The sequence below is a fragment of the Pieris napi genome, chromosome 2 (genome assembly GCF_905475465.1).
Source record: "Pieris napi chromosome 2, ilPieNapi1.2, whole genome shotgun sequence".
Classification (NCBI taxonomy): domain Eukaryota; kingdom Metazoa; phylum Arthropoda; class Insecta; order Lepidoptera; family Pieridae; genus Pieris; species Pieris napi.
This window is the reverse complement of record NC_062235.1, coordinates 535,311-548,883: the sequence shown is the minus strand read 5'-3', so window position 1 is coordinate 548,883 and position 13,573 is coordinate 535,311. Positions and strand designations below refer to the sequence as shown.

The 13,573-nt window shown below is 35.3% G+C and overlaps 3 protein-coding genes across 7 annotated transcripts; 1 reads left to right on the top strand and 2 right to left on the bottom strand.

Moving 5' to 3' along the window:
* Window positions 1-266: 266 nt before the first annotated feature.
* Window positions 267-8,649, bottom strand: LOC125061586 (glutamate receptor ionotropic, kainate glr-3-like). Of its 5 annotated transcripts, none has more exons than XM_047667068.1 (6): window positions 6,180-6,871; window positions 5,762-5,929; window positions 5,471-5,697; window positions 4,348-4,559; window positions 3,518-3,789; window positions 267-1,023 (listed from the first exon to the last, which is right to left on the bottom strand). In XM_047667068.1, the coding sequence occupies exons 1-6, from the start codon at window positions 6,869-6,871 to the stop codon at window positions 804-806; spliced, it is 1,791 nt and encodes a 596-aa protein (XP_047523024.1). In that variant the 3' UTR covers window positions 267-803. The 5 variants fall into 5 exon arrangements, with proteins under 5 accessions (XP_047523024.1, XP_047523034.1, XP_047523059.1 ...); XM_047667078.1 differs by having other exon boundaries at window positions 5,471-5,541; XM_047667103.1 differs by lacking the exons at window positions 5,471-5,697; window positions 6,180-6,871 and adding an exon at window positions 8,546-8,649.
* LOC125061604 (lanC-like protein 3 homolog) lies at window positions 6,897-8,477 on the bottom strand. The gene has a single exon (XM_047667114.1). The coding sequence runs from the start codon at window positions 8,337-8,339 to the stop codon at window positions 7,041-7,043; it is 1,299 nt and encodes a 432-aa protein (XP_047523070.1). The 5' UTR covers window positions 8,340-8,477; the 3' UTR covers window positions 6,897-7,040.
* On the top strand, window positions 8,623-13,239 carry LOC125061568 (leucine-rich repeat-containing protein 49). Its single transcript, XM_047667046.1, has 11 exons — window positions 8,623-8,888; window positions 8,962-9,128; window positions 9,249-9,380; window positions 9,587-9,796; window positions 9,865-10,143; window positions 10,243-10,396; window positions 10,489-10,628; window positions 10,689-11,753; window positions 12,001-12,199; window positions 12,384-12,608; window positions 12,878-13,239. The coding sequence occupies exons 1-11, from the start codon at window positions 8,862-8,864 to the stop codon at window positions 13,082-13,084; spliced, it is 2,805 nt and encodes a 934-aa protein (XP_047523002.1). The 5' UTR covers window positions 8,623-8,861; the 3' UTR covers window positions 13,085-13,239.
* The last annotated feature ends 334 nt before the right edge of the window (window positions 13,240-13,573 follow it).

The window sequence follows — 13,573 nt, the reverse complement described above, 5'->3', positions numbered from 1 at the left end:
TTACAAAACATACTGATAAAACTATTTTAATTTATAAGACCAACTGCGCTATTTTTTTTACTCTATTCCTTACCAGCTTTTCTAGAACTCACTTTCCGAACCGGTGTTTAATAAAAGATTAATCTAAAGGTGCTTTAAAATAGGTATAATTTCTCTAAATTCTATTTGAATATTTAGCTAAAAAAAGGCAATACATATATGCATATTAACTTGAGTTCATGCATACGTTGAAAATATTTGATTAACTTTACGTATAACGATTCACGGAGATATATAAGCAACAACTTTATTTATTTAAAAAGGTTTACCAACGAGCATTACACCTAGGAACACAAAAATAACAATAAAACCTGATTGTACATCTTTTAACAGGCAAACAACATGCTTTATTACTTAATAATAATAAAAGATTCTTATTTCAGATAATTTACACTTAAACACATTTATATTTCTATCTCCTTTTTAGGTATCTGTGTGCCCTTTTTTGGCAAAGGCCTCCTCCAGATTCCCCCAATTCTGTCTGCCCTGTGCGACACTGCCATGTACCGCTTGCTTCTACCTTGGGCAATAGTTTAGTACTTTCTGTTCCTCTTACTTAATAACTATTGCTAACTAATATAATTTTTACCAACTAAAAAAATGTGATCTTAAAACCGAGAGATAAATGATAACTTATTGCAAGATTTTGGAATGTTGGAATTTGGTAGCTTTAGACATGTATCTATTAATTTTAAGATAACTTCAATTTTCAAAAATTCTAGTGTATACAAGGTAAGCCATTTCTGCAAGAAATTTATTAGTTATTATTTACTATTTTTGCTAACTATAAACACAATATTCTCAATAACCAATACAGTAAGAGCAAGAATATTCCCAATACCAAGCAGAATAAGCGCAGTAGAGAACTCTTGTATGTTGACTGAAAAAGCGCGTGTGCCAGGTGTACGTACACAGGGAGGCTTCGCTTCGTCCCATATAGCCTTCAATCTGCTCATTACTCCAGTTTCCATCATTTTCCTTATTCTGAAACGGGTAAGAAATGCCTTTGAAAAAAATGGTGGCCTCACAAACCCTGACCTCAAGTATGTATTTCGTGATTCAGCCTTCTTTGCCTGACAAACGCCGTCGACTTTTTGGGTCTAAGGAATGTTTCCTTACGGTGTTCTTTCACCGTACAAGCGAGTGTTTAATGCGCAAATCAAAATAAATTCTGGCTGATAACCCACTTACCGATTAGATAGACAAATGAACAGATACAGAAATCTGAAAGCTAGACCTATAAAGGTTGTAGCGCTACTGGTATATTAAAAAAAGGGTGCGTGTACTTATGTACGCGCGTAAGAAGTTATACTTCTTTGGCATTATTAAAAATAGTGTTTGATTGCATGCAAATAATTACAATTAAATAATAAAAGACTGGAAAAGGAGTCATTAGAAAAGAGTCTTTCTTGTAAAGGAGCTTCACGAGATAGTACTGTTTGCTGATGACACTTCGCTTTTATTTAAAGTGAAACGACAAAATCCATCACTTGATAACGTAAACAGTGCCATCTCCAGTGTAGTTCACTGGTTTAATACAAATAATCTTAAGTTAAACGAAAAGAAGACAAAATGTGTTAAATTTGTAACTACAAATGTAAAAAGTAGTCATTCTCAAATAATAATTAAAGACGAGGAAATAGACTTTGTTGATAATGCGGTGTTCTTGGGAATGACTTTAGATAGTAAACTCCAGTGCGGCCGACACATAGAAGGTCTTTCGAATAGGCTAAGTTCCGCAGCGTTCGCAGTAAAAAAGATACGCGATCTTACGGATGAGAACACAGCAAAGCTTGTTTATTTCAGCTATTTTCATAGTATTATGTCATATGGTGTTATTTTGTGGGGTAATGCAGCTGACATTAAATCGATATTTGTAGTGCAAAAGCGGGCTATAAGAGCGATCTGTGGGTTGTCCCCACGGGAGTCGGTCCGAAGCAAATTTAAGGAATTACATATTTTGACTCTGGCAAGTCAATACATTTATGAGAATATTTTATATGTGCGGAAAAATATAGATATCTTTAAAAAGAATAGTAGCTTCCATAATTATAGTACTCGTAATAAAGACAAAATTAGCGCACCAACCAGAAGGCTGCATAAAACGAGTAATTCTTTCCAAGGCAATTGTATACGTTTTTTCAACAAAATCCCTAGTGAGATACAAGCGTTGTCAATAAATAAATTTAAATCGTACATTAAAGTAAAACTACTTGCTAAGGCTTATTATAATATAAATGAATATTTAAACGATCCTAGTGCTTGGATATGAGTTGCTCCAGTATATATTATAGGTAACATGACTGAATCTCTCGGCTGCATTTCCAGACTCTGGGGCGATCGTCAACATCCACGACTGTTTTAATGTAAAGTGGGAACAAACCGTGATCCATGTGGTATCCAATTATTTCAGTATTATTATTATTTTCTTATGTAGCCAAGTCCACATTTCAAGGATCGTCATGCTCGCTTAAATGTCATTGCTTGTGGCGGCGTCCATGCGTCGGGTTGTCTCTCTCCCTAAAATATGGCGAGGGGGCCGATGGCTGGCCATGCGTCATACTCGTGTACGGGTGCTACTTATGGTGACTGGTCGTACTTGAATTCGTGTATGCGGTGATGTTAATTATTTCGACTATGTGTTTGCGTGTTGTTCCCACGAGAATGTAAGTGCGTGCTCCTATTTCACCATGCCTCCTGCTGATAGGGGACAAGTCTTTGTTTTTATTTATGTTATTATTATTAATTACTTAAAATGTCATGTGGAACATGGTGTAATGGTTGCAGCTCCTTACAAACGTTGTGTAAAAAAAAAAAAACATGGCGATTAAAAAGAGTGGCGGAGAGTTTATTGCCAGTTCTTCTCTTCCGTTCTACGCCCTTGATTTGAGAACTGGCAGTAAATGTAAAATTAGAAGCATTAATATTTATCTCTTTAATGACGAATCACAAGTGTACATTGTGTTACCTACGTGAATAAATGATTTTTGAATTTGAATTATAGTCAATAAAGTTCAGTTTACATATTAAATAAATAAATATTATTATTTTCTAATATTAATTAGTATTGATTTAAATATTCAATTTAAATCACTTCTGATTATAATTAAGACGCACATATAAAATTCGCACTTGTATGAATGAAAACAAAATGAAAACACGTGTTTTAAATGTAGAAACTCAAATAATGTGGATAAATATAAATACACAGTGAACACAGGCGGCGTGCGTGCCAACATGCGCCACTAACTTCATTCTGTTAATTTTGTGTCACGATGCGCGCGCATCGGAAAATTTCACTCTCATCAATTTTTCATAACGCGCCTAAAGAAGTATAACTTCAAAAAATATTACAGTTGATATAATACAAAACTAGCCATAAAGGTAACTGCCGCAGTCCCCGCATCATTTTAGTCCATTTTTACATTTTTTAATAACTTGATTCTTTTTGAACAGTATAACTAACATGGTTAATTACCCAAGTCTAACGTGTTCCTTATAAGGTGATCGCTTTTGAAGTATAGCCCCCATCTTTTGCGGAGGTATCATATAAACTTCTTGGACCTCACAAATCTCGGATTCCGTAAACGACCACCGCATTATGGGGTACGCAATAATCGTATCGACGTGGAAAGCAAAGCCTCCAGACTTAACTAGTTCCATGCCTTTTATGGGTGGATAAAAATTGTTTTCTCTTGCCGTCACTACTTTCTCACGATACAGAGCTTTTGCTACGGGATCGGTTGTGCGCTAAAATAAGAGTAATTAAATTTGTGGTAAAATTGTATAATAAACTTTAGATTTTTGTCGCCATTTGGAAAATGTATGAAAAGACATTAATATTAACTAACTGTTGTACATTACTAATTATATATAGCTGACCCGACCGACGTTGTCACATACACAAGTCTTAAGAACAACATCTAAAATATACTCGAATACCAAGTGTGTGTAGTGTGTAACACACAAATTTTTTTATCAAAATCGGTAAAGCCATTTACGAGTTTAATTTCAAACACACGCAGAGAAGATTAATATATACATACTAGCGGATACAACAGACGTTGTCTTGTACATACGTGTTACATATACAAAAATATCTAATATTGTAAATCATTCTCGACTCCACTAGAACATACAAAAATATTCATCCAAATCGGTCCAGCCGTTTAAAAGAAGTTCATTGACATACACACGTACAGTAGAATTATATATAGATACATATATCTAAAGATAATAATGTAGAAGAAAAGGAAAAGCCCAGAGAATGAGTCTGAATAAAGTTAAAATTCCTAGATTTCTATTAACCTTGAGATAATCTCTATTGTAGACCACATCTTCCACACCTATCTTCAGGTTGCTGTTTAATAGTTCCGTTAAAGTACGAATTGTTTTAGGAGGTTCACGCAATAAAGTTGACACAAGCATTGCATTGTAGTACTGATACAATGTCAACGTGAACATAAAGGTTATAAAAATCGTAATCTTCACCGCTGTTGATCCTCTATGTATTGACATTCCTGAAATAGTTCAATATATAAAAATATATTATAACAGAGCAAAGCTTAGTGCCATTTTCAAACCTGAGTGCGTTCCGGCAGTTAATAAAAAATGAAAGCGTTGAGCTAATAATATTGGTCTAATGATAGGCAAAAGTCTACGGCGTCAGAAAGCCTACTTGAAGATTAGACAAATGCAAATGATTACGAAACAGAAAAAGAAATCTGAGGCTCAGACCTAAAACGGTGTAGCGCCACTGCCATTTTATTGTAATACATAATAAGCATGTCGTTTGGTGGGGTAATGTAGTATAGCTCGAAGGTCTATCGGTAATTCTTCCTTTCTTCTTATAATACGTAATAATAAGCCGCAGATATGTAACTCAATGCTACAACTTCTCACGTCCTTTGACGCATGCAGTTCTGTTTCATATACAGTAGACTCTCGATAATTCGAACCATAAATTTCTCATTATCAAGAGTTCAAAATAACATGCGTTTAAATAACAACGAGGGTGAGGGGGACTCGAATTATAAGAGTTTGATCATATTCTGATTTGTTATTATTTATTAACAATTAAAAACAATCATTCACATTTTTTTTTTCGAAAACAAGTCGGTAATCTTTTTAGATTGACTTCATCATCGTCCAGAATTTAGAAAAACAATTGACAACTCTGTACATGATAAACATTTTAAATTATATCACTTATAGGGAAGCCCGGACTTCCAATTCTCGCATATTGGTGAGCAAGTTACTATGCCTTCAACTTCAAATTACCGCGGAGACCAATTAACATTGATTTTATTCAATTTATCGAGTATTTTTCAAGGACCGGAAAACATTTTCAAATTATCGAGAATCGACTGTACATGACATAATATTTTAATTTGTAACTTACAGTAGGTATTTATATTGCAAATTATCCTACCTTGCTGTCCTAAAGCACTAAAAACAAATAAAGCCGTGAGCGATGGTGTAGTATCCTCCGAACCTCCTAGCCTTAAAAATGTGTTTAGTTTAAGGAGACTATAGAGAAAAGCCCCGATAAATAGCAATAGTCCAACCGTGCTATACCAAACCGCGTTAACAAGAGGTCGTGCGTAAATCGCAAAACTACCACCTGGATGCTTAGGGTGGCGGAAAATGAAGCAAATTCTGAAAATGAATACGGGGTAAATTATAGTTTTAGTATTTACTGTTAATTTACAAAGGATATTACCTGCTTCCCCAAGTTTCAGCAACATAGTCAATAACTTCACATCTATCCTTTCTAAAGAAAACAGAAGTGCCTCCAATATCAGACTCCTTCCTCTGTAAAGCACCTACTAACCCATCGAAGCTACCATTGCGCAAGTATCCCCAAGACGCTGTGCGTTGGAGATTATACCTAAGAATAGTGTAACATAGTGAGTTGAGTAATTTAACATTAAAGAGGCATAGGTACCACTATGTGTAGCCCGTTGAAGTATTTCCATACGATTTCGACTTAGGGTCCTTCAAGAAAAGAGCGCACCAAATCTTAAAAGTCACGCACTCGCGAGCGTTCTCCTATTGTCCACGTTTAGCGGTATCACTTAACATCAGGAGAGCTCCGTCGTTTAAAAAAAGTATTCAATATTTTTTAAATATAAACTTACGTAAAATTGTACATATCTCGTAAATACATGATGAGCGTAAAAAACTTTAGCTTATGTAGCGAGTCGATTTGGGATCTCTTGTGTAGATTTAGAAAATGATTAAACGTTACATTGCGTATAGGGTCCGGATATACAACAGTTATTTGCAGCCTAACTCCTGTCAACTGTTTGTTGCGTTTGGTCAATAAAAATAAGTTTCCATCCCAATATCCGATTTCACTGAGAATAAAATTGTCCTTGAGGTTGTATCTTTTATTGTATAAGTCATAAATTTTGTAAGAACCACTTCTGTTGCATAATACATTAACATCGGAAGTAAACTCAATAGGATATTGAGATAAAATGTCTTTTGTTTTTGAAATATCATCGGATTTCAAAATCCATGAGAGAGGGCTTTGGAATGGCTCATGGAAAGCACTGAAACTTGTTTCCCAAAGGTTACAGCTTGTGTCAACAACCACACCTAACCTTGAATACTGATACAACCAATTATGTGCAGAAATATCATTTATATGAGAAACAGCTACCCGCATGTTATTTTCTATAAACATTTTCTGAGCCTGATGAAAATGCTGCAATTCAAAACAATGAAGAAGAATAACATTTCCTACATTTTTAAACTTGAAAATACTTATAATAACTGATAGGTCAGTTAAAGATTTCCAATAACTTATGTTGGCCATAAAATGCATGTCTGTTTAGTATTAAAATAACCAATTGACTAGAAAATTTTATTTCAAAATTATAAGACTTACTGACAAGAAAATTACATGTATTACTGTCAGCAGACATTATATATGCATACTATAATGCAGATTCAAATTAAGGGTAATTCTATTTGGAAATAGCATTTTAAATAAATTAGAACATATAAGTGGAAAAGACATCTTGAAAAGGAAATTCAGCTTTATCTGGAACCAAAAGATCAGATAAATAACACACTGTACCAGCAATGCCTTCATATAAGCTTTCAGGATTATCTGGCAATCTTGCATCTCTCAAAAATTCTTCTGTATTTATAAAACTAGCAAAAGAAGTAGCCCTATATAGATATTTGTCATCACCAGTTAGTCGGTATAATAACAAAAACACCATTCCATTTCCAGCAACACCATGACATATTCCAGGGCCTTTGCGAAGTAGTCCTTTTTGCCAAACAACATCTGCTGCTCTCTTGCAAGCATTTAGATACTTTTGATCCTTGTACACTAAATACGCTTTCGCCATGAGATACACTGTGCCTGGTGCTCCATGACACCAATGTATGAGTTTATGTTCCGCCATTCCAATTTCTTCCATACAACATGGCCAGTTACCTTCTGTTGTTTGTAATGATAATATAAAGTCTATTGAAGCTTTAATATCTTGAGCAGCAGATTTATCATGTTCTAAGTAACCAGGAACAGTCAACAACATTTGTAGGATAAAACTAATGCCATGAGCTGCTCCTAAATATTGTGTATTATAATAATGATACATCAAAGGACATGGGCTTTCATGATTTTTAGAATACTCCTTGCCTGAAGCTACCATAACATTACAGATTTTGTAAAGCTCATTATTTGTAAACACAGGAATTTTCAATTCTCGACTAATCCATAGAGCACCTGCTAAATATCCAGCTCTACCAACAAAAAATTCATCACCGCCACATTTCAAAAAATTTTTACTCAAATACAAGTTAAAGAGGGATTTGAATTTTTTAAGATATTCTTTAAATAAATCATCTCCTGTCTCTTTTTTAATTATAGTAGCCAAGGCATAAGAACCAGCGTCACCGAGTAAAAATGATGTTTTATCGCCAGCTGATGTCTCCAAAGCTGGTTGCAGATATTCTAGGCTCTTCTCTAAGAAATATACTTTTTTGTCAGACAGTAACGGATTTCGTGACAAATAGTAAAACATGTATGAAACACCGGTAGTTCCAACGTAAAGTCCTCCGTCAACAGTCCGGGGAGAAGGTTGCATTCTTTTAGTAATAACTCCTACATTTTCCTCTATATTTTTAATAACTTCGTCTTTGTTTACAAGTTCTAGCCCCGGCTGGTAATCTTCATAAGGATTTGGAAAATGCCGAACCATTTTCAGACCAAAAGATGTTGCAGATACAAAAGTCCTAAATAATCGGGCAGTAAATCTATTTTTTAGAAGCTTATACATACAAAATTAGCGTTACATCGACAGTAAACGAAATAAGTTGATATTTTAAAATTCTTGATTCTTTGCGATTGTCTTAAAAATTATATTTTGTGCCAAGGAAAAACAAAAACAACAGTTTGATTGTCATAGTTTGATAGTTTTGAGTTTTGACAAACATTGACAACCTTTTTCTCTAACAATTAATTAGTCTGGGACTAAGTTATTACCTTGTATTTGGCCCGGGAACATACAATCAGTGCGTGTTATTATAACCGGCCGAGCTCCTGAGTCCTGACTGGTTTTAAAATTTTTATATTTTGTCATACTTAATGTAATGAGTAATCTAGTAATTAGCATCTCTACTTGTCTGTGCATATATACCGCGCGCGGTTTCCTAGCAACCGTTTAAATTAAAATGAGCTATAAAACGGACCAAAGCCTTTTGTACGAATTTATTTTTATAACATAAATCGTTTTAAATGGGGCCAAAAAGTTAATAAGTACATTTAGATAATTGTATAAACGTAAATAAACATAAAACCAATGCCAATCACATATAATCGCGGAAATGTGAGTCGTTTGTTACATGAACACCAGGTTTACGTAAGAAAGTAAGTACGAAGTGTATTTAACTTTTCCGTAGGTAAGAAAACTTGCTTTTAGATCAAGAGGAAGGTCTGCACACTCCTTTGATGTAACTGCTCCCAAAGTCGAGCACAGTGACGAAGGAGATGGGCGGTTTCTACAAATTAAGCCTGCGATAGCCGATCCTCGTGCCTCTTTACAACGGTCTAACACTACTCTATCGAGGTAACTAAAAGTAAATTATCAGTATATTTTTGTTAAACATTATGCTTATATTAAACTGTTTTACTACAAAAAATTTATTAGCAGTTCCAATATTAAAATTGGACTCCTGATTTTTTACAGTAATCATTATATTCATAGAGGAGATGGCAATGAGGAAACCATCAGTTTGCAGGCAGTGGGCGAAGGAAAGGTGCAACTTTCTAGAACTCAACAGGAAAAAGATCGTCTGCCTGATAGAATAAGTTTAGATAGGTAATATTACTTAATATAATGTGTTATGTATATCTTTTATTTCTTAAAACAGATCACTATTACTAATTAAATAAAAAAGCGTAAACTAAAGTCAGATAAATATTGTCTTGGGTTACCTACTCCTGTCTCCTCCTACCTCAACATGAGTGTGAGAAGTGAAGTTATAAAATATTAATGTTAAAAAAATCACCATTATTTCTTTTCAGGAGAGGTTTATCATCAATACCACATATAGTAGGGGAACCCGGGCTGAGATTACTGTCACTGCAGCACAATTTAATTAACAGTTTATCTGGCTTAATACCTCTTGATCTCGGGAAATTAGTGTTCTTAGATGTGTATGATAATCAAATTGATAAGATTAACTCATTAGAACGACTTTTTAGCCTAAGGGTGCTTTTAATGGGTAAAAACAGGTAATATTAATCTTATTCCCCCATTTAATGAACAGCTGACACCTACTATACCTGTGATATATTTTTAGGATCAAAAGAATAGAAGGCTTATCAAACCTTTTGAAACTAGAAGTGCTAGACTTGCACGGTAATAGAATAACGAAAGTCGGGGGGCTATCTAACTTGACCGAACTGAAAGTGCTCAATTTGGCTGGAAACCAAATAAAATTCATTGGGCAGAGCGACCTTCAGGGACTTTTAGCTTTAAGAGAACTGAATCTTAAGAGGAACAGGTTGAAAAAGTTACAAGGATTTCATTTTACGCCGAAACTACAAAAGCTTTATTTAAGTAACAATGATTTGCAAAGGTAAGTAGGTATAAAATTGACTCGTAATTTGGCTAAATTAATAAAAGCTAATACACCAATATTATTTTAAACATATCTACTTAGCAGTTAATCTTGTAGTGTGGAGGACGTCTCTTCACTTGCTGAAGCAACAACGTTGATCGAAGTATCATTGGATAGTAATCCAGTTGCCTTAGGAGGAGACTGTACACCATTTTTAGTATCATACCTCCCGAATTTAGTATCATTATCAAATCTGCACGTTACCGATCAAGTAAGTGATGAAAGCTGTCGTTCAAGGTCTAGGCTTATAAATTTGTTGTATTACGATCATGTTTGAACAGCTTTCATAAGACGTAATTAAAGGTTCGAAGTGCGGCGATGGCATGGCGTAATAACAAAGAAGCTGGTCATGCAGCGTATTGCGCTCTCAGTGGATCAGCTCAACAGGCAGCTCGAAGAGATCAGGTTATCAACAACGCTAGAACCAACTGGGAACTTTTAAGGTATGTCGTCATAAAAATTGTACTACTCGATGACATCAATAATAATCCTTCTATCCACAGGACAGAAAATAAATGCTTCCTGAGCCCAACCAGTCCTGTAAAACATACTGAGTCTGAAAGTGATATATGTGACGGTAAAACTCCAGATGAAAAACACACTGTTGAAACTAAAGTAATGCCAGATGTGATAGTGTGTGCGCAACCAGCTAATGAATCTAGGAATATTGCTGATATGAGCAAGACAACACAAAATGATATAAAGGCTAAAGCACTGGCAACCAGGATGCAAAGAAGCAATACTGCTCGAAAGCCTTCAGAAAGGCGAGTAAATTTTTCAGACCGTAGTGCCTCTCAGGACACAGATGCTTCACACTCTACATCCACCAGCAGTGACCTACGACTACCGCCAATATTATTGCCAATAATTTCGTCTTTGGAAAATGTTAAACTTGCTGACAGTAACGAACCCATTCTGAAACGGTGGGAGAGCATCTCAAGCGTAGAACCTGTAATTGATTCATCATTCAGTTCACTACCTTCAACATCAACAGACAGTGAAGAGGAAACGCAACAGAGGAGACTAAGGCGGACTCCAACAGTGAAAAGACGAGAAAAATTCAGTTCGATGCGTTCAAAGTCTGTATGTGATCCAGAGAGTAGAAGAATAAAAAATACGAAAAATATAGACAACGACAATGCGAGCAATATATCCAGTAGTACAGCAGTAGGGTCTGTTGCAAGTGAACATAAAATCAAACGACAGGGTTCCTTAAATACTAAAACAAATAATAGAAATATAAGAAGTGCAACAGTATCACGAAGGAGTGAAAGAGCTTCATCCGCACAACGTGCTTCCACAGGAAGAGTGAAATCTGGGAAAAGCTTGGCCAGTTTAAAGTCGACTGAGCCTATTCCCAAAGTAATGCCTACAACTAAAGACCGCGAACAAGGAGTGGACTACTTGGTAGAAGTAAACGATGGAATTGTAAGTGCATGGGGAACAGGGGCAGTCCGACGATTGGCACGCGAATGGGATTGGGAGAAAGCGCAGACAGTAACGAAAGCTGCATTTCACTACGTTCATTTTAACGCTGTTGCCCAATGTTTGCCAGAGTTAAAGGCCAAGTAAGATAAGTATACATTAACTTACAATAAGTACTTAAATAATATTTATGCGTTAAATACGTCAAATTCTAAACCTCCTTCTTTTGTCCCTTTATGAAGGCGGATAAAAAGTGAATGCAGTAGAAAAAACTGTGAAAAATACATTGTGTACATTGTGTTAGATATATGAATAAATGATTTTTTGATGAAATAGAATGATGTTTTGCAGTAGATCGGCCGGGGGTCCTTATATTATGGATATTTACAGATTTCCCAATGTTTCTCACATATCGGTACGCGCAACTGGTCTTCAGTGTTTAGGACAGTTGCATTCTTTAGCTGAACTACGAGGACTCACAAGCTTGACGGTTCTTCCCGAAGGGAATCCTATTTGCGTGAAAACCTGGCGTGAATACGCAATTTATAGATTAGCACACTGGGGTCTTAAAGAGATAAATGAAGAGCAGGTAGGTACCTAATTCACGTGTTTTGTGCCCTAAAAAAGATTTTTAAATGCTGCTGCTTGCTCTTAAACCAAAACGGAAATTTTAAGAAAATATTTTCAAGGCAGTTCTAATGGGCCTTTTCTTTCCCATTGCATTTTTAATTATATTAAGCCCAACGCTTATGCAAATGTGGAGGATATTTCAGGTAACTGAAGAAGAAATGAAATCTGCAAATAAAACTTATAGTGGGTTAAGTGATTTGGTCCTTCGAGCCCTACCCGATGACCCATTACAGCCACTTTTATCTCGGCTTGGAAGAAGTGGGAATAGCGTAACGACTGCTAAAGCTTGGTTAAGATCTGCTGACCCAGCATTGCGAGACGTTATTGCGAAGGAAGCCTTACAGTACAGGAAGGGAAGTGTATCTCAGGCAAGGTTTTATTGTACTTAAAAATGGATCTTTCAAATTTTAATTTTACGAAAGTACCTACATAATTATAAACATACTATAACTACACTAGCCGTTCTTATATATAAAGCATTAGGTATATGTTTTTTTGCGTAAATGATAACGGTTTCGTGTGGGTGAATCATATATTTTGGTATAAAAATGTACATAGAGATATTTTTATAAAATTACTATGATATTGGGATTAGCGTTTAAACTTATTAAGAACTTACAACATACTCTACACATAGGATGACATGAGTTGGCGCGTTCGTGGTCGAAAGCAACTTTCGCAAGCCATTGAAGTTTCGTGTGGAGCTGCCCAGCGTTTGCGCATCTTAGAATTGCAATGGCCGACAATATTCAACGATATGATCGAAGAAATTTTAAATGATTTTGCCGATATGGATACGCATGTCAAGGAAAAAATGCGTTCACTCGCAGAGACACTGCATTAATAGTTTAGCTAATGTTAGCCAAATACACTAGTGCCATAACCTGAATGAAAAATCAGCCAACACTCGCTAATGCACAGCGTTAGTCCACCCGAAACCGGTGAAATCCTACTGTATTGTCAATATTTACGTGATTTAAGGTTTCAACTAATTAAAAATGTCTTCTATAAAAAATGATTTTAATATGCAAATAATAAATATTGGCAATACAATCCGTTTCGTGGGCATAAGACTGAAATTTATAAGACGTACTTTGATCTTAGCTCAGATTTTGCTCATACCAATCATATGTAAGTTTTTGCTCTAGGTTATCTTAGAATACGAACTTAAAGTCTACTGAGTGCTTGCTAAGAATGAGCTGCACATTTTACATAATTAAATTAGTTAAGTACGCTTTATAAATTTACAGACTTAAATTTCAATGTAACGTTTTCATCGTCTTTGTGTAACAAGAACCTCAAAAAACTCGAATAGATACGAATTTTAAAATAT

Bases quoted from the DNA above. Each gene is read 5' to 3' on its own strand.
- LOC125061586 (XM_047667068.1), bottom strand. From the start codon at position 6,871: ATGCATTTTATGGCCAACATAAGTTATTGGAAATCTTTAACTGACCTA. The intron at 5,930-6,179 runs GTAAGTTTATAT...CACTATTCTTAG, and splicing joins CGAGATATGTACAATTTTAC to GTATAATCTCCAACGCACAG. The intron at 1,024-3,517 runs GTAATTAACCAT...TACCCGTTTCAG, and splicing joins AAGGAACACGTTAGACTTGG to AATAAGGAAAATGATGGAAA.
- LOC125061604 (XM_047667114.1), bottom strand. From the start codon at position 8,339: ATGTATAAGCTTCTAAAAAATAGATTTACTGCCCGATTATTTAGGACT.
- LOC125061568 (XM_047667046.1), top strand. From the start codon at position 8,862: ATGCCAATCACATATAATCGCGGAAAT. The intron at 9,797-9,864 runs GTAATATTAATC...ATATATTTTTAG, and splicing joins CTTTTAATGGGTAAAAACAG to GATCAAAAGAATAGAAGGCT. The intron at 10,144-10,242 runs GTAAGTAGGTAT...TTAATCTTGTAG, and splicing joins AGTAACAATGATTTGCAAAG to TGTGGAGGACGTCTCTTCAC.